This window comes from Pelobates fuscus, chromosome 2, assembly GCF_036172605.1.
Source record: "Pelobates fuscus isolate aPelFus1 chromosome 2, aPelFus1.pri, whole genome shotgun sequence".
NCBI lineage: Eukaryota > Metazoa > Chordata > Amphibia > Anura > Pelobatidae > Pelobates > Pelobates fuscus.
The window spans coordinates 407043824-407064364 of record NC_086318.1 but is presented as its reverse complement, the minus strand read 5'-3'; the positions used below and the strand labels follow the sequence as shown (position 1 = coordinate 407064364).

General features: G+C 38.6%; 1 protein-coding gene across 1 annotated transcript in view; it reads right to left on the bottom strand.

The window, feature by feature from the left end:
* TTC7A (tetratricopeptide repeat domain 7A) overlaps positions 1–20541 on the bottom strand; it is a 324338-nt gene that overhangs the window by 176374 nt on the left and 127423 nt on the right. Inside the window, exons 13-14 of the mRNA XM_063443923.1 lie at positions 11817–11874; positions 10156–10228 (exon numbers count right to left, since the gene is read on the bottom strand). Coding sequence (XP_063299993.1) covers positions 10156–10228; positions 11817–11874 — 131 coding nt within the window. The remainder of the gene's footprint in view (positions 1–10155; positions 10229–11816; positions 11875–20541) is intronic.

The window sequence follows — 20541 nt, the reverse complement described above, 5'->3', positions numbered from 1 at the left end:
AGAGAAAAAAAATAAAATGATCACCGACACTTGCAGCCACCTGTTTGGCAATGCCATTCTGGAAATACTCCAGCTGACCTTAGAAGAGCATGTTCATTCTTAGGTCAAAGGAATGAGCTAAAAAAATTAACACATTTCACACTAAACAGTCGCCCTTGTTAGACAGTCTGTCCAGCCTTAAAGATTTATTAGTGAAGGTTGGGGAATTTCATACTGTCCCCATTAATGACCATTTCGGATGGTAAGGAGTCTTGAATAATGTTTAGAACAAAGTTCAGCGATCTGGGATAAAGCAGATACAGTATAGCTACTATAAGAATATGTATATCCCGGACTTCTTTTATGTCCTTTCTTTCGAGTGTGTAGCTTTTTTATTTTCATGGCATTTCTCGTTTTTACAGACAAGCTTTTTGTCACCTACATTTACACATTATCTATATCCGTCTCCATTGGTACCAATCACCAAATAGTATTTATTGTTTTTTTCAAATTGGACGCACATCAAGAACAATATTATAAGAAATACATGAGTTTGCTATAAAGGTTTTTATCAGCGCATGCATGCACACTTCACCTGCGATCTTCTGAGAAAGTTGCCCATAGTGTTTCAATAAACTTACCGTGCCAAATTGCCATAGATTCTATTGAGTGCTAGAAGTTAGCTTACTTGTGTGTTAACTTGATGTAATATTTTAAGATACACTTTTCAAATGATATTATATTTTGAAAAATAATGCATGATACATTTATATGTTTTTATAGAGGATATATGTTTGGATATTTTCATATTTTGTGATATATTGTTATTTTTTTATATTTTAATATTATGTGGTTTTAACATAAACATTTATTTTAACTTTGAAATGACCTGTTAATATTAATAAAAATGCAATAAACTGCCCAATATTCTCACTTAAACATTGTTGATTATAATCTACCGGAAACAAGACATAGATTTAGACGCAACTAAACCCAGATTTATTTGAAAAGTGCTTAAATTACTATGCCACCGGACACCTCTGTGGTCTACATTGAACAATATGACCCTAATCTGTTTATTTGTGAAATAATTTAGTTAAAAGCAAGAAATAATTTGCTTCTTAAACTGAGACGTATGCAGATCATGCGCGTGTGAGGGGCGTGAGGGGTTTATCGCCAGTGGCAAAACCCACAGTGGGCAGGTTTGCCCAGAAAAGGGGAAGGCCACAGTAGGGGCATTTCAGCCTGGTGTCAAGAAGGGGCATGCCAGCCTGGTGTCAAGCACACCTGTCTGGCTGGCCCCCAACCTACATAACAATGCAGATAACTCTGCTGAAGCCCATGTGCCCATTTACAGTTAAAGAGCATCTAATGATCTGCTCATACTGTGCTGCGGAGGACAGTTCCCTGGTGTACCCAGATGGAGGGTCTTTAGTACCATTAGGGGCATAGGTACAATCCATAGGCTGGCAGGCAGTAGTGATGGTATTACTGGAAGTATCTTCAGGAGTAGATGCAGACAACTCTGGAGCAGGAGATGGAGTTTTCTCAGTGAGGTCAAGCATGGGCAGGCATGACAAAATCTTTAAAACTTTTTAGGCTGGCATGGCAGAGCTCATAGGACGAAGAATGGTAGTAGTCAGTCGGAGAGCTGGAGGCCTAGGTGGGCAAACAGGGCAATGAGATATAAAGTGTCCCCTCTGTCCACAATAAAAACAGAGGCCATTGCTTCTCCTCCGGTCTCTTTCTTCATGCGTCACTCTAAATTGGACCATTCCTATTTCCATAGGTTCCTCAGGGTCGAGATGAATATTGGTTACCTCTGGAGTCTTCCTAGGAACCGAATCATAATGAGGCAACAAGGAGGTGTGTTGTTGGTACTTAGTCTCCCTGTTTCTGGGAATCTGGGATCCTCTGGGATGTGGAGCAGGCCTTGGCATAGTGGTTTTGCTAGAGTCTTGCATTGCGAATCCATAACAACCATTAAGGATTCCCAACTTTCAAGGACAGAACTCTTAGACTGCAACATCTGGTGTGCCCATGTTTTGATCTTTCCAGATAGCAGGTTGATAGCCGCTCGGACCATTATAAAGTCTGTAGCATAAGTCTGAGGCTTCAAGGCAAATACCAATTAGCAGTCAACCTTAAAATACTTGAAGGATGTGTGGCTACCATCAAATTTTTCAGGCAAAATTACAAACGGCCCAGAATTAGCAGGTTCTGGGGCTGGGCGTACTGTGCCTTTAAGAATCATGACTTCTCGCTGCAACTCTGAAACAGTCTGGGCCAGGCTTGCACATTTCTGCAAACTCCATGATGATCAAGTCTTTTGTCAGGAGTTCTTACCTGAGGTGGGAGTCTGTAGCGCAGATATGTTGCTCACCCTTGCAGATAGACACAGAGATGACCAGGATGACCAGGATGTCCAAGATGACCAGATAAGAAGCCACCAGGACTGTGAATCTATGCAGTGGGCTGTGCAGGAAAGGTGATTCCAATGCAGTACCGACAAGGACACAAACAGCATGATAGTCAAGGGATAGCCAAATTCAAAGGATGCAAGAGGTCAGGATTAACAAGTGTAGCCAAAGTCCAGGGATTGCAGAGATCAGGATAAACGAAGACAGAAGCCGGGGTCAATATGGAGTAAACGTTTGAAACTGGAACTGAACACAACAACAGGATCAAAGACTTGATAATGTTCCCAGGGCCAGGCAGTGTTTAGATACCCAGCTGATGACTGATCAATCTCAGGTGAAGCACAGCCATAGACGAAGTCCAGCCCCCATTGCTGCAGACAAGCCAGGATGAACAGGACTAGAATAAATTCAAGGACTAGGAACTGCTGTGGCTCAAATGTAGATAGCAGGCCCAGGACAGCATAGTACCCAGGTTCTTATGGGGCGACCACGTCTAGCCGTCTGGATGTCATGGTGCGAACTGTGACACATTGTCAGCAATGGATTAATCATTAACAGCTCATTTCTAATTTTTTTGTGTCTAAACAGTGGTGAAACTCGATTCTATGTGGGTCTGACCTGGAACACCAGCAAGGCCACCGAGCACCAACAGGCACGTTTCTGTAATTTTACATACTTTGGTTTTCCTCCATTGCATTCATTATTTTTACAATAAATTACATTGTGATTTTAAAGATAAGGCTGGGGGCACTTTCTTTTTATTCGTCTTGCACCAAAGCCTAAATCAGGTGTATTTTATTTCATTTTCATATAGCAGATATTGATGTAATGTGTTTAAAGCTGAGTTGACACCTACAGGTAAATCATTGTGTGGCTCTGGGATAGTTTTTGCCAGGAAATGTATCCGTACAGAATTGCACTATTTTACTTTATCGTTAGAACTACTTCTCTTCCACAGTCGCAGTGATCTTTGGATGGCTCCCACAACGCATATTTAGGGCTTTACGACTCTAGTATTATTAAGTGTTTTAACCCCTTAAGGACACATGACATGTGTGACATGTCATGATTCCATTTTATTCCATAAGTTTGGTCCTTAAGGGGTTAATATTTACATTTTACACTGTGCTTAGTAAGGCCCAATAATTCTCTTTCTTTCTCCTAGATAATAATACTTTAATATTGAAAACTTTTTCAAACTTAACTATGTAAGATATATGAAAAAAACTCTTTATCCTATTAGGCACTATGAAATAATTAATTTTATAATGAGACTACTAAAAAAATGTAAATTGAGATTAAAATACCAGCAAACAGAAATCTCAGGAAATGATCCCGATTTTGTGGTTATCGGAATTAACATTTACTTTTTTTTAAGAAAGTCTGTTGATGCCTCAAAATAACGGTGTATTGTATTGTATTATGTATGAATCTCAACAAATACTCTGTGCTCTCATTTTCTACTGAATAATAGATCTCTGCAAAGTTGGTCATCTAGGACATCTTCTCAAACTTTGAAACTGCAGGTTATTTTTCTGATAGGTAAGACTTGACCTTTTCTCCTACTTAGGCTTACAAAATATGTTGGGTAATGGGAAACTTCTTCTTGCATTAGGGCATTTGCTTAGGCTCTCCCTACGTTAAATGCTAAGGCTCTCCCAAAATGAAAAGGGTAATCCAGATGCGGACCACGTGCTCACTGTGCCTATCAGCTACACCTTGCTAACAAGGCCCAAAGAAAGTCAAAACAATCATCCTGTGCAGAGGAACTTGCAGGCATTTTGGATCTGAACTGCCCTTATGTGCGGGATGAGTCTGATATGCAAATAGCATAGGTTCTCTCTTTAATGGCACAAGTGAGCATAAACTATATTGAGGCCTGAGTGGGGATTTACTGAAGGGCAAACTATTGAGTTTCTCTGAGCTTTTGCCTGTCCTCTGAGTTCTCATATTCTCTGTTTTTGCTGTAATGGGAAATTCTATTCAATATCTTTCCATTATTTTAAATCAGAGAGTTTGGACAATCAATGCCAAACACCTTATATGGCTACAAAGCTCAAAACTTTGTGCTAATGTATATCACTCTCTGCAAGTAGAATAATACACTGGTGCTACAGCTTAGTTGGTTAATTTAATATATGTTGTATTCAGTAAAACCTAAGAATTGCAAGTTCTCTTTCCAACGGTGAAAACTCAGTCTTCCGTTGTACTGGGGCTTGTAAAATCAGTACAACTGAGTTTTATAATGGTAAAGTCTATGTATCAGCTTTCAGTTAATTTCCACCAATGCAGTTTGAATCCCATTTGGGCAATAGAGAAAACACACCAAATGGTATATGTATAGATAGTTCTAATAATGAGAATTCTATTACATTAATTACATTACATTATTTTAAACATTAAAGACTGACTTTAGGTTTATTAAGTAATTTTGGCATATAGGGACCATGCCCCTGCAGCCCTATAACTGAACACATTGTAGTTTTCCCAAAACCAATCCAACACCTCTAAAGGCTTCCAACTGAAATAGATTCATTAATTCAATCTATTTCTCCATCAAACATCAAGTATGGTGACAACAGATATTCCTTGAAAAAAGCAGAGGATATGAGAAGTCTGAGAACGGGCAATAGTTTAGAGAAACTCAGTAGCTACCCCTCCAGTTAATCCCCGCTCAGGTCTCAAAAATGTTTTTGCTCATTTGTGCCATCACTGACCTATACCATTGGCATATTAGACTGATAAGCCCATAAGAGCAGCCCAGAACCAAAATGTCTCTGCATGAGAAATACAGCTTGCATAATCGTTTTGCCTTCTATGGGCCTTGTCACTGAGGTGTAGCTGATACCCCTCTAGCACAGGGTCCAGGTCTCAATTACCCTTTAAGCTTAGGGAGAGCCTACGTAGAGGCATTGCAACATAAACAGATAATATAAGAACCCAGAGAATGGGTATTTAAAAGACCTGGGTGGGCAGATCATGTCTAAGCCGCGCATGGGCAGTGTATCCACAATGATTCTCTATGAAAAGTATTGTGGACACACAGTGCATGTAAGGCTAGTGCTGCAATGTGCCAATCCAATCATTTGCTTTGACGCTGCCCAGCACTATTAAGGAAGTTCATGATGGGCAGAACAGAATGTATTTTAGTAACAAGTTCTACAGCTATAAAAAAGGTATGATTTTAAGGAGTAAGGATAGTGATTTCCAAAAAATATATAAATGCATATTTTTACTACTTTATATGCCTTGTTTAAATGCATTAACCATGCATTTTTATCCTAGACTATCCTTTTAATGCAAAACAGCTCATTTGGACCAAAACAGATATCTGTACACATTACAGATTTAAACAATGAGAACGTTGACATCACAGTATCACTTATAGCAAGTGATACATTATAATCTGTCCAAATTATAGCTCTTTCCTTTCTTTTTTGATTTATTGGCTTTTTTTGTGTCCACTTTGTCTAGCACTGTTGCTATTAGCACACAACCCTTCATCTCAAAAGGGACAAAGGCCAAGTATCTATAGACAGATGTCACTGCTTATAATATTAAGGAGCGCTGTAACACGAGCAATGTGGAAGTTTGTAACACAGATGGTGTTCTGAAACTCAGGGGCCCGTGTACGTGTGCCAGCTTGAATTTCCTGCCAGTGCTGAGCTTAGCAGCAATTCTGTATCAGATGGACTGTCATTTCTGCTGGGTCTCGCAAGCAGCTTTGTGATGTTATCATGTTCATCTTGCAGTAGATTTTGCATTGATATTTTTCAGTAGCTCCATGACTTATGTCATCTAGGCTACCCTGAAGGGTGGTGAAACTAGGTAATGGACCATTAAACTACTGACACAGCATTAATGGTGACCTGCGCGGCATAAAATCAGAGGTTAATGATGTATGTGTTATTACTAATTCTGTTAAAAATGCTGAGGTGGTTCTCTGCCAAGAAAAGAAAACTTCGGCATAATCAGATTGAATCAATGTTTGATGTTAAGGAACGTCAATGGAATTTTATATTTAAAAGAATAGACATGAAGATCTGTCAGCTCCAAATGACAAGCGTCGTGTCATATTTAATGAAAAAGAGAATGATAAAAAAAAAAACTGCCCAAGTTAAGAGAAATCTGAAATTGGATGTCAATGTGATTAAAGGAATAGTCTGATCCTGCAGATAATTTCTATGTATATAAGTTATCTGTAACTCGTCTTGCTAAAACTTTTTTCTTTCCTCCAAAAAATATGTTTTAAAAAGAAAAAAACAAGTTTAGTTTGGATTTTAGTCTGGAGTTTCCCTTGGATAGAAATAAAACTGTTTTTCAATACATTCCTTTTGTAGTAGTGATGTAAATCGCTGTACATTACCACATTATCCCTAATTCTACAGCACACTTTGTACTTCAAACTTCAAGGTTGTGATCTAGCATTAACCGAAGATGCAGAAAGGAAAGAGAAAGTACCAGGAGTATACTAATATTATTCCTTGCAGACTGCAATAACAGCCTGCAGTGTCCTTTGTAGAACATACACTTACAGTATAGGTGTTTACTGTATGTGTACCATACAGATATTATTTTAACATTCTTTCAACTAGCAAAAAATTTACATTCTGGGAAGTTGCATTCTTCGAATGTCCTCAGCATCGTGAAGAAGTATGGCAAATTAAGATTTGTACTTCTTAATTTTTGTTATTGTACATGACATTTTTTTTTACTTCTGCTAATATTCAGTAAATGTCAGCATTAAGTCTCAAGTGACGCTAACATCATCATCCTTTGTATTGTCCACTTTATTAGAAATAAAACTATTAGAAGTAAATTTTTGTTTTTGTTTACTTTTACCTTCATTGGTTGTCTTGCTATTGGTTTTGTTAGTGCCATTGATTAAGATTTTTACCATCATTTTCATAATAAAAACATTCACTTTACTGCTTCAACTACGTGGCGGGTTATACTTCAGTCATATCACTAAATTGGTATTTAATTGTAAAATTGCGGCTAAATTTGAGTGCACATAGTGTTTAATTGTGTTTCAAAAACGTATTCTATCATTTTAACTTAAGCAATTTTATTTCTTAAGCCGTCACCTCACCTGTTATAGCTTATTACATAATACAATGCACGTTCCTCGACCATTGGGTTTTATATCGGTGAGCTGCCAAAGCAACGCTCATAAAAATTACAATGATCCAAATTAAACAGAATTTAGTTAACTGTGAAATTCAACTGTAAATACAATCTGCTGCCTGTGCAATATGCAAATAGTAATTATCTGTTATGTTAGCCAGAAAGTCGACATATTTAAGGGGTTTTAATAAAAAAAAAAAAAAAAGATTTTTTTTTAAATAAAGAATAAATTAGGGATTAATACTGAAACTAAACACATATTGAAATATTAAATTTTTTTTAGGATTAACTGACCATTCTGACCATGGACCTGCTTTAATATTTTTGAATAAACATTTAAAATGATTTGATATTTTTGGATAAACCTTTAATCAAAACATTAAAATATCCAAAAATATGTAATGTATAAAAATATATATTAATAAATCAAAGAACACTATTAAAATGTTTCAAAATATTAAATCATTTTAAAAGTGTATCCACAAAAATATTAAATAATTTGGAACCTTGAAAAATGGAGGTCTATCTATCAAAAATCAGACACTTTCAATCTTAGTATACAATTTGAATTAAGTTTTAACATGCACTCAACCAACGTCCATAGCTGTCTTCCTATAAAGTTAGGGTTGAATTTAAAATCCGTGACATTATCTAGAAATACCCCACTTGCAATACTCTGCCGATCTTCAATAAATCCCTAAAAATGTTTTGTTTGTTTTTTTAAGTCATGTCATCTAATTAGTTGAAGCTCGATGCAGTGGTCTGGATTCAAAACGCCTGCCTTTGTGCCTTCTTCTCTATAAACGCTGCCTTCCTATTATGGTCATACAGTATTTTCAGGGCTGATGTCCAGCGCCCTCACGATCAGCATTTAGATTCCAAATGCTCCCCATAGAGATGTGTTTCGTCTAATGCTATTCTACAAGGAGGTGCTGATTGCCTCGCATATGCAGGAGGCTGCATCAGCTGAGATCATCTATAATGATGACCTTAGCCAGGAGCGAATGGGTGCAGCAGGCGATGAAAGATATGTGCATCTTCTTATTTTGCCACACTTCCATGCAAACATGTTCCAACAGGATATTGCTACTACTTGCCCAAATAAGACAAACCTGCAAAACCAAATTTACATATCTGGCGCCTGTAAGCACAAAATTCTAAGGCGCCCCCAGCACCGCAAACCCAAAATAAGGCAGATAAAGTATTATTCATTTATTAACAGGACATTGCAGGTCTAAAAACATCTAAAAAATATATTTAAATTTGACAACTGCATATGTATGTATGTATGTGCATATTTCTGCTCAGCTTGTAATGTACTGTGTTTTTAATCTGTGTTTGAATTGCAACTCTGCTATTAAGGCTGACTGGACTACAGAGGACGCTGACCGAGGCTCCTGGTACTCATCTCTACCCACCAGCCTATTTAATGGGGCACTATAGGCACCCAGACTACTTCATCTCACTGAAGTGGTCTGGGTACAGTGTAACTGTTTTTTTTAACCCTGCAGCTGCAAACATTGTTCACATTACAGGGTTAAGACTGCCTCTGGTGGTTTGACTCCAAGAAACGACGCTGGACGTCCTCACGCTTTACATGAGGACATCCAGTGTCTTCAAATTGCCCATAGGAAAGCATTGATTCAATTCTTTACTACCAGGAAGGCCTAATGTTGCTAAGTTGTTTTGCACAAATTGTCATAAACACAAAAAAAGGAAATTTTTATGTTTTCAGGCTATTTATTGCATTTCCATGTTCCTTTATGCACATCAAACCTACAGGGAAAATATAAAGAAGGAAGATACACAAAGGAAGGAGAATGTAAAGTCATAGTTGATCATATCCACTGTAAGCAGTGTTTTCTATTTTCCCAGCAAGCTGTGAGAGAGATACTGAGGCCAGCTTTGAAGACACTAAAGTACTAACTATGATCCTGTCTCTTGTTTACTTCCTCTGTGGCTACATATTATTTAATCTTGCATTCTTCCACTGATACTTTTTTTTAATTTTATTTTTGTAATGCAATATTGATTGTTTTCTGTAAATGCAGTCTATTAGTATTTACTGTACATGTGATTATTCATTTTTGGGGAACATAAAATCTGTTCTGAAAAACGTTTACATTTTAAAACGACCCGTTTGTTTCTCCATCCTCCCCTTCTTTATTCTTATCCTGCTCCTTTTCCTCGGCAGTATTTACAGACACCTTAATGTTCCCTTCTCATTCTATCCCAGGGAGATACATCAAATCCACCCCAAGCAATGCCTTCCATGTTCACTAAGCACCATGGGAAATATAGTTCACACACATCCGGTGAGTAAAGGATAGCCAGCACTGAATTTGTAAATCATCAGCTTCTACTAGCCTTGGCTACACTCAATATTACTAGTGCTATGACATATTGCATTTTAGACATCCAAGGCCGGTGTCTTTATTGATAGATTCAATTGGAAGTTATATTTAGCCCTCTAATTCTCTGCTGTTGTCAGTCACCTTCTGCTGAAAATAAATGATGAGTGTTGAAACAAATAATGAGCTTGTATCATGAAGTCACACGATGATTGAATAGCATTGAGAGAGTTATAGCGAACTGTTGGATGGAACAGATCCTGTGCTGCACAACTCACCTGTCTTACAAAGCCCAGCTGCAATGCCAAATACATAATAATTTGGGGGTCTTCAGGGTCCAGCTGGTGTGCTCTGTTAAGAAAACAAATATTGTTTAGATTTTTATACAATGATCTACAAAGTTTACCATTTACAGCAGGGTATCTGTGATGCAAAATGACTTTACATCCAATAAAATTTAGTTTACACATTGTACTAACCAGATTGTTAGCCACTCGATAGAACACAATTTATTTCTATTTTTAAGTCTCAGTCATTATCTATCTCTGATTGGCAAAAACAAAAGTGACGCCATGCTATGTAATGCAGGATGCCATCATAAATGTATTAGAGAACTTACTACAGCCGTATCAGATTAAAATCTTTACCTAGGTGTGTAAATGGTAGAAAGATAGACCCACCCAACGTTTTAGAAGCAAAAACATCTATGGCAGCTTAAGCAGTATTGTATATGTATGAGTTTTTGTGTGTATGTTTAGCAGTGGTTTTCCACCTGCTAAAAGGTGAAAGCAAATACAATGTTTCTTTACATGTCAGAATTCATCCTGTGGTTCCCAAGGACTGTAACATCACCATTAAAGAGGAACTAGGCAAGGCCAACCATAAAACGATGTCCTCCATGTTTCATAGATGAGATGGACAAACAGCTTGTTTTCGTCACTATGTTCATCATTCTGGCACAAATTATAGTTTGTCTTATCAGGCAACAAAACAGTTTTCTAGAGTATGATATTTTTTATTTACCAATCTATAACCTGCCCATTTTGTTTGAGACTTCTCGTTGGTTTATAACTTGTGTTACACCATGATATTTTAAACTAGCCTCATTATTTGTTAATTCACTAGTGCTCGGGTTTTTTTTCCCACTGAAATGGAGGGACCATATGTAAAAAAAAACTGCAATTCTTCTACTTTTGATGGTTTGTGAATGTATTCTAAAACTAGAGCCAACAGTGACTTTTATACTTGTATTTATTTTTTCATGTCAAATCCAAAGCTAGAGTACAGATAAAAATTACAAAATAGATGTCATTGCTCAAATACTTTTAAAATGCAATAAATATACGATTTCTTCCAGCTTAACACATAACGTTATGTTCTGCTTCTCATTTTTATTTTATGCCCACCTACATACCGAAAACTGCCCAGGGGTGCTCAATAATGAACTGCATCGGTACAATAAATCCTAGCAACAAAAATGAATCCAAAGTTAGAGTTTTTAGCTACTTGTGTATTGTACTTTATTTTTGTTACCAGCACTATACAAATCCCATGACTATATTTCAGTTTCAAACTGATATCACCCCATTACCAACACGTCAGTTTGCCATTTGACACACAACGTTCGTGTTTTTTAATTGTGGATACACAGTACAGACGTATTTCTGAATGGTGACTAGATATATTAATTGTCCCAAGATCTTCGGAACTTCCGATAAGTTCTATAAGTAAGGCTTCGATTTAATTAGCTTTCCTAACGATTCAATACTGTTAGATAAACTTTCAAATTATTTATCTATAAAAGTCACCATTAACGTCCACGGGAAATGTTTTAAATGTTTTTCCCAAGAGTATTGAATCATTTGACAAGCCTATTAAATCAATCCTGTTAGATTAGGATATTTGATTATGCAGGTCTTAACAAATAATATATTCTTACCTTTTGAGCGCCTGAATGGACTTCTTATTTAAATCATCTTGAGTGCCCTTCTGAGTAGCTAAAAAGAAAACAAAAAAAAAAACAGTTTAGCTAAACACAAAATAGATATGATACTAATGATATCACATATTAGAAATAAAATAATTTTCTTTACAAATTATACATTCACACAAAATATCTGCTGCATGAATTTAATATCGGTCAATAACAGTTAATCGAATTGTTCCGGCCATTTTTTTTTGGGGGGGGGGAGGCGGGGGGGGGGATTTTGGAAGGTTTTAATGACAGACAAAATTCAAGCAGCTGAACTTGATAAATGGTAGAGTAGTTTATCAACAACTTTTTATGACTAATCCGATTAGTCATTAAAAGAAACTGAACCTTTCAGAAAAGATAAAATGAATTGAATTTGCTTTAAATCTGCAGGGAGTTTTATTGTGTTTTGTCTCAGCTCAACATATTTAATATATCTCTATCTATCTATATATATATATTTATTTATTTTCAAGTCGGTTATTGTCCATTATTTTATTGGCAGATCATGTTCTAGAATCTTGAATCTTTTTTAGAATCTTGTGCTGGATCATTACATCACCAGAACCCCTTAATGGCATTATTTTCGAATAGCACACGATTCAATTTTATGTATTCTCTACACATACGCACATATATATGAATTATTTCTAAATGATACAAATAATAACAAACTTCCCCTTTCCGTGGATCTTTTATTAAGACATTCAAAGGGAGCAATGCATCCAGCTATATATTTGTGTCTGCTGATAATAGTGTAAGCGTGTGACTAACCTTTAAATGAAGTGCCACAATGTTGACATTCATTCTTTTCTCTACTCAGGTGAATTATATAAACAGACTGTTGAGTTATTTCATTGACTTTGTGATATCCAATTACTATTGCAGTGACTTGTCAGGTAAAAAAAAAAAATACCTCCAAGTAATCCTGTTTAATAAGTATTTAATTAAAATGTAAATGTACAAGCTAGTCATTTCTCCAAAGTCTCCACATTGCCATGTTGGTAGTCTGTGTATATGTGCATATTTAATGTTCCTCTGTATCATTTCCAGAGATAATAACATCTAAAACATTAGCTATTGACACGCCATGGTTTATTCACAGAGATCAACTCTGGAGAAAACGTGAATAAAATTAAACAATCACCATGGAAACCAATAGAATGCTTCTGTTGATTGGTCCATTTTTAGAATTTTGCACAGAGAAACTCCTGGTCTAAAACAAAGGTACATAAAACATTAAAATGGAGTTTGAGAGGCATTGTGCTTGACCAAGACATCATTCAATATGTTCATGGTGGTATGTTTTCCACATCAGCATGGCCTGTGCCAACAATAGGCTGAATGCTAAGCTAAAATTATATGACTGTAAATGTGGCTTGCAATTTTTATTGTCATTTATTATTTTTGGCACTTGCTTGCTTCTGCAAGTTTATAACCAGTAATAAATGTAATGAATGTTTACAAATAATAGAAAAACAGGACTGTAAACATCTGTAAGAAGATTAGTATCTGTCTTCTAGACACTGATTTAAGCTTGACAAAACATTCCTTAGATCCAATTTGCAGATACAATCCCAAATCATGTCTACTGGAATTTTTGCCTAAAAAGAGGGATAAATAAGGAATGACCCCTCTACATCACATTTTTTTTTTTTTTTAATTAAGTTGAAATCAACGTGTACAGTTATGCAATATATGTGGTTATGCAGTATATATAGTTATGCAATATATTTAGTTATGCATTATATTTAGGTAGACACATATGCAATGTAGTTAGGTAGCCGCTGTGGTTTGTATAGGTATGCCGTCTCTATGGGATTGTCAACTGGGAGTGTCTGCTTGATAATTAGCTGGGCGCCGGTTTGATGTTGTGGTATATTTCAGGGCCAGTGGCTGATCTTAGGTGGGTCAACAAGTTAAGGCTGTTTACCAAAGGGAGTCTCTGTTAGCAACTGTTTTTGTTCGGTCCTTTTTCTCTGATGATGGTCATGGTTCAGTGTGGTCGTTCACACTGGGGCCCTCTGTTGTTTTGGGTCTCTTGGTGGGTGAGGGGGTTACCCTTGTTGGGGGCAGACCCACCTTTTGCAGGAGGTGCTCTGGGTCATATTCTGATGTCAGGGTCATACTCTCTCCCTCTATTTCTGTTAGGAGGGAACCCTCCACTCTCCAGCAGTATCTTATTCCTGAGTCTCGCATTTTACTGGCTGTAGGTGCCAGCTTTCTTTTCTCTGTGAGAACGGTGAATGGTTTGTCACGGAATATTGCCACCGTGTGGCCTTCATTGATGATTAACCCCATTTCTCTGGAACGTGCCATGATAACTGACCTTGTAGTTATATCCAGGGTCACCATAATGACGTCCATGGGTGCTCCGCTTGGGGCTGCGGCCAATTTCCGCACCCGGAATGCAGAGGAGAACCGCTGCCTGTCTTCACTGCCCCCCCACGCTTATGTTTGCTATCAGCTTGTGGGCATAAGGCAGGAGCTGCTCATCAGTCACCGATTCAGGGATCCCCCTGAGACAGAGGTTTTTCCGCCGGTGCCTTCCCTCAATTGTGGTCACCGAGCATCTCAGTTGTTGCACTTGAGAGGTAAGTTTTTCTAGGTGGGTGTCCCTGGTGGGTGTCCCTGGCCTTTAGTGCTTGGACTTTTTGGCGCACCTCCCCCACTTCTGCCTTGACATGCTTGAGGTCTACTCCCCAGATTTTCCTAATTTCTGTTAGTCTTTTAATGTCCCCCTTTGTGGAGGGTGTCTCGTCCTCCCCCGACTCATATAGGCAGGATGGTGTTTGCGACCGGGGGCAGGGTATGGATTCCTCTTCGTCCTGCGAGGTCTCAGATGCCGTGTGTGTGCGGCGCAAATCAGGTGCCATCTTTATGGTCTGGGAGTTTGTCGGCCGCTCAAAGGAGATTCTGATATCAGGCTGGCGGGGACCGGCCAGTCCTTGAGCCTTCTTGTTTTTTCGCCCCATTGTCTCTGTTGGAGGGATATCTGCTTTTCGGGCTGAATCTCTGCGTTTTTTGTGGCTATTTGATAGGTCGTTTCTCAGGCCTGAGCGGAGTTCTGCTAAGAGTTCTGCTAAGAGCTGTTAGCCACCCCCCCCCCCCCCCCTCCTCGACATCAAATTTTAATTTCTGAACTCATAGCAAAGAACACAAGGCGCACCCTGATGCGGCCTTCTACTTTCAAATACCTGGTATTTTCCACCCTCGGAGGTAAATAGCTGCTATAAGCTATCACTATTAACAACAGCCGTAGCTTGTAGCTGCTACTAACTACAGACAGGTTTCCAACTTTACTAGCAGACCTCCAATAATATCTGCTCACAAAGATTCCGACCAGTCACAGATTAGCACCTGGTAAAGTAGAAAAACACATGTTGTGTAAGTTATCATCATAGCAACCACACCTTGCAGGTAAAAAGGTTCACCCTGAGCATGCGCACTTCACTCTGTGATTGGTCTTAGCAGGAGATAGCGACAGATGTATATAATATATTAAACTGGGATTTCCTTGCAATGTCAGATACATTTCTATGTAACTTTGAGGTTCATTTCTCCTTGCAATTGTTAGCTTAAATGATATATGATGCATCTTATAGAAATAAATAATTTTATAGTTCGTTATCACGTACCCAAACTTTTTAAAACTCTATAGTTTTGAGATGTGCTTCAGGTTTCAGTGTAATGCTATACAGCTAACATATTTTTTTTATTACATGTTGTATAGGAATTTAGCTGTTGCTAACTTCTTTGCACCATCGAAGAGGCTGGCGTTATGTTTTGAGATTTAGAAGCAGCCGTTAAACAATAGCGATAGGACTGTAAACCAATTGGAAGCTAGTTACTTATGTTTAATGAGAATTATGGGAATTTTTAGCCACAACTTAGTGACTGGCTTTCAGCAGTGGCAGATGGTAACTTCCTGTCGCAATTTGTGAAATTTTGGATTCAGTAAAACGGACACTACCAATCCAGTAGCAGCAGGCACCTTAGGAGGTAGCGGCTGGCCTCTAAAAAGTAGTTACAAGATTGTAATCAAGCCTTTAGCGTCCAAACTGGAGGATACAAAGTCACAAGACGGACAATTAGGAGAGGTGAGGTACCATTTCTAAAAAATGTTTACTACTTGGAAAACTTACAATATCAACATCAACACTTAGCATTAAGCTTTAACAATCACTGTCACTTCAGATAAAATTTTTGGACATATTAAATACGTCATGTTTCCTTATTCAAAATACAAAAGGATTTGATTAACAATTTTCAACACTCGAAATTTACAAGTACATAAAAATGAAAACAATCTAACAACGTTCACATACTTACACGTTGCCATCTCTGAGAGGGTCAGCTGTGCTGTGCATCAGCCAATGAATGACCCTCTCTGCAAAGTACATGCACGGAATTGACAGTGGAACTATTGCTCTGGCTTGGCTGATGACGTTGCAGGAGTTGGAGTTACATTACGGCAGCAATATAAAATATCTCCGTATGTGCAGAGTTTCAAACTGAGACACCGCACATACAAGCTCCATGCACCTTGACCACTTCAAAACACTGAAGTGGTCATGGTGCTTGGAATAACCCTTTAATCTCACTCTATTGCATATTACGTATTAGAAAATCAATGCTAGTATTGGCAGACGGTATTGACAAACCACTGCCCATGAATACAGTAGAGGTAATGTAATGACACATTTGGGTTTACTCAATATATTGGGGATTGCTAAAAATTGACATGAGAATTGTTCGGACACGACAACAGAGCTGGAAGAAGATTAAGATTAACTTTTTAGTCAAGTATTTTGACCTAGATTTTGCTATTCCCTTGTCAACGTTCCACAATTCCCTATTTAGTCAATTAACCCTCATCAATGTATGGGATGTATCATACAAAGAGTCTGAGGGGTTAATTGGAACTGAAGAAGAATAGTAACATTTGCTTTTAACTTTAGCATAAATGTATTCACCGTGGTGGCAATTGTGTTGTCTGACCTGGGGCTGGAAAGTGTGCTTCACATTATAATTGGCTTTATTTCCAAGGTAGATCTCAGGGGTTTAATTATATCGGAGTTTGCCACACACCTGCTTTAAATACTGTACACAATCTTATTTGTTTTTATACTGAGAGGTAGATATCGTTTCAGATGAAACTGTGTCAGCAAACAACAAAGTTGATTTTAAAAAATACAGATTAATTTTGTGCAAGACCTGGGTTTCTCTGCCAAGTTTAGTAAACTTAATTGTACGCTTCATGGCCTTTAAAGAGTTAAAGCAATTTGTCCCACATTAACGAAAGATAATTTCACATGAATGAAGAGCTATAAACCTTTATATGGATTGCTTGCTTGTTTTTTGTGCTGTGTAATTCAACCCCTTAAGTGCTCCTATCACAAATGGGACTAGTACTGCCTTCACTTCCCACACCCTTTCTAGCTCTTCTGCCTTCCTAGTGTATGTCCACCTTCTCATGTTGCTTCTTACTAATGTAATGGATACTGCCACATCCCCCACCACTGCAGTGTTCCGTTCCTTGTCTACCACTACTATATCAGGTTGGCCACACATTGCTTGTCTGTCTGGAACTGAAAGTCCCACAAGATCTTTGCCCTATCATTCTCAAAAACCCTTTGTGGTATCTCCCATCAGGACATAAGCTTGCCAGCCCATATTCTGTGCAGATATTTCAGTACACAATCCCAGCAACTTGGTTGTGCCTCTCAGTGTATGCTGTCCCTGATAACATCTTGCACCCGGCTACTATGCGCTGGATTTTCTCAAAGGCCTCTTTGCACAGACTGCATCTTGGGTCTTGTCTGGTGTGGTAGACTCCCGCTTCTATTGATCTTCTGCCGAGTGCCTGTTCCTGTGCTGCTAAGATTAGTGCCTCAATGCTGTGCTTCAGTGCTGCCTTTTCCAACCACTGGAGGATTTTGAAATGTGAGCTATATCCACTATCTGCCAGTGGTACACCCCATGGGAAGGTTTGTCTTGTCATGGAACTTCCTCCTTTTCCACATCCTCTATCTGTTGTTGTCTCAGACATTTTATTTAGCCATCTTTGTGATGTATTTGTGGATGTTCTGTGTTTCATCCAGGACACTTGTCAGGCTCCTGGTGTACAGTTCCTGGGTGCTGGATTTTGGGTTGAATCCTCCATCTATAGTAAATTGTTTCTGGGTCTTAACATCTATGGTGACCAGCTCTTCTCTTGGTCAGGATATTATCCCAGCTGGGTACCTGATGACTGGGCATATGTGTTGATGGCTTGGATCTTGTTCTTGCCACTGAGCTGGGACTTCAAGACCTGTCTGACTCTCTCTAGGTACTTGGATGTTGATATCCCCTTGCCTCCTCATTGTGGTTGTCATGTGTTTGTGGTACCCCCCGGGTACTTGTAGCTGTTATCTACATCTCCTGTTTGACCTTCTGGTATTTGAACTCCTTCTGTCCTGATTATCTTTTTCCCTCTTTTTGTTATCACCCTCACACACTTATCTAGTTTGAATGACATTCCGATGTCCTTACTGTATATGCTAGTTAGGTGGATCAGTGAGTCAATGTCCTGCTCACTCTTGGCATCCAGCTTAATGTTGTCCGTGTAGATTAAGTAGCTCCACTCTTGAACCTATATCTGTTTCCACTCTTCATGATGATCCTGCTAAGGGGGTTGAGGCCTATGCAGAACGGCATTGGGGATAGCGCATCACCTTGGTTTTTGCCACATATGATGTTAATTTGTGTTATCGTCTTGCTGATCTTGTATAGAGCCAAGCATTCCAGTATCCATATGTATGACATTGTGTCCTATGCTTTCTTGTAGTCAATCTAGGTCTTGCACGGATTGGTATGTCTGGTCTTAGAGCCCTGTTTGACTGCTTGGTCTACCAGCAGTTGGTGTTATGATCCTCTTGTGTTGTTTCCAAATGCCTTTTGAGTAATGTACTGATTTATATGCCCTGTAAACTTCTATTTTGTGTGGAGGCAGGTGATTGGTTGGTAGTTAGACGGTATTGTTCATTCCCGTATAGTTCTGCCTTGTGTTAGCCAGTCAGAGTGGGAGCCTGTTGCTAGTAGTTGGTTCATTTGTGCTGCTAGGCATTCATGCATCATTGATAGTTTTCTATATCCAGTAGGTGTGAATCATATCAGGTCCAGAGGCTGACCAACTTTTCATATGGGCTACTCGTTGTTGGATATCTCCCACTGTGATTGTGACTGGTTCCTTTTCTGGGAGCATGCAGTGGTCTGCTTTTAGGTCTAGAAGTCACTGGGCTTTGGTGTTATGCAGTGCTTCATTTTCCCAGATGTTATTATTATTATTATTATTATCGCCATTTATATAGCGCCAACAGATTCCGTAGCGCTTTACAATATTATGAGAGGGGGGATTTAACTATAAATAGGACAATTACAAGAAAACTTAAAGGAGCGATAGGTTGAAGAGGACCCTGCTCAAGCGAGCTTACATTCTATAGAATGGATGTTCTTCCAGTACTGTTCAGTCTATGCTCTGGGTGGGTCTTGGATGGATATGTTGTGGTTACTCTACAGTAGTGGCTACACCTTGGATTGTCCTTTGGTAAACAGGGCATTTATTCTCTTAGTTTCTGGTTCTCTGGCGTATCTTCTCAGTCTGGTTGCTAGTGCTGTTAGCCTTTGCTTAGCTGTTTCCAGTGTCTCTGGTATGGGCATTCCCTTGATTGTTTCAACTCTGTGAAGTCGATCTAGCATACTAATTTGCCTTTATCTTGGCTTTCAGTCTTAGTCTCCATGGTGGGCATTTTTTTTCCTTCATCCTGATCTTGTATTCAAGCATTTGGAGGACCCCTGATGCTGTGGCATACATGAGCTTTTTGGTCTCTGTGATGGTGTTGGTTGGGATTGTGGACAGTGTCTAATGAACCGCTGCTAGCATACCGTGTGGTGGCAGTTTCCCAGTGATCTTTGATAATCTAGTCCTGGGGTTACGGTTTTCATCCAATCAGGCAATCCAACCAATCCGAGACATGTGACCACAGGACTCCGATCAGCTGGATTGGCTGCAGGGGGATTTCCTGGTTTGTCAGGTAGGTCCCCAGACTTCAATCAGACAGAGGGTAAGCATGCTGGCCAGAGGGCCTGATCATTAGGACTTGCTATGCCTCGCTAAAGATGTTAAAGAGCTCCTTTTGTAGGGCGACATAACACGCCCTAACATTGGGACTAAGTTAAAACACAATATTACTTGTACTTAGGCTAATACACGTCTTTTATATATTATAATATGTCCAACAATTGCTTCCAGATTATGTTTTAGTTTTATAGCGAATTGAGGGAGTCATTGTTATTTTGTAAAGGTAAATGCTAGCTGTCAACCAAAAACAGCTTGGGATGCATTCGGACAAGTTCGGGCTCTCAATCAATTTTAATCAACACAAAAACTGGTCTACAGCATTTGAGAATGCAAGGTCGGAGAAGCTTGCATAATGTATTACTGTCCTTAGTTTTTACACACATTTTAAAAACCATAAAAAGAAAAAGAAAATATAGAAAATCTTCTATATTTTACAAATAAAAAAAACTGCTATTGCGAGAGCATGGCTTTTCAGTTTATTTCTGTACTGGAGTTACTTAAAAAAGAATGTTAGATCTTAGATGTTCCCTGTAGGATATTGTCTACTTGGACCCTTCTCATACATTTTTG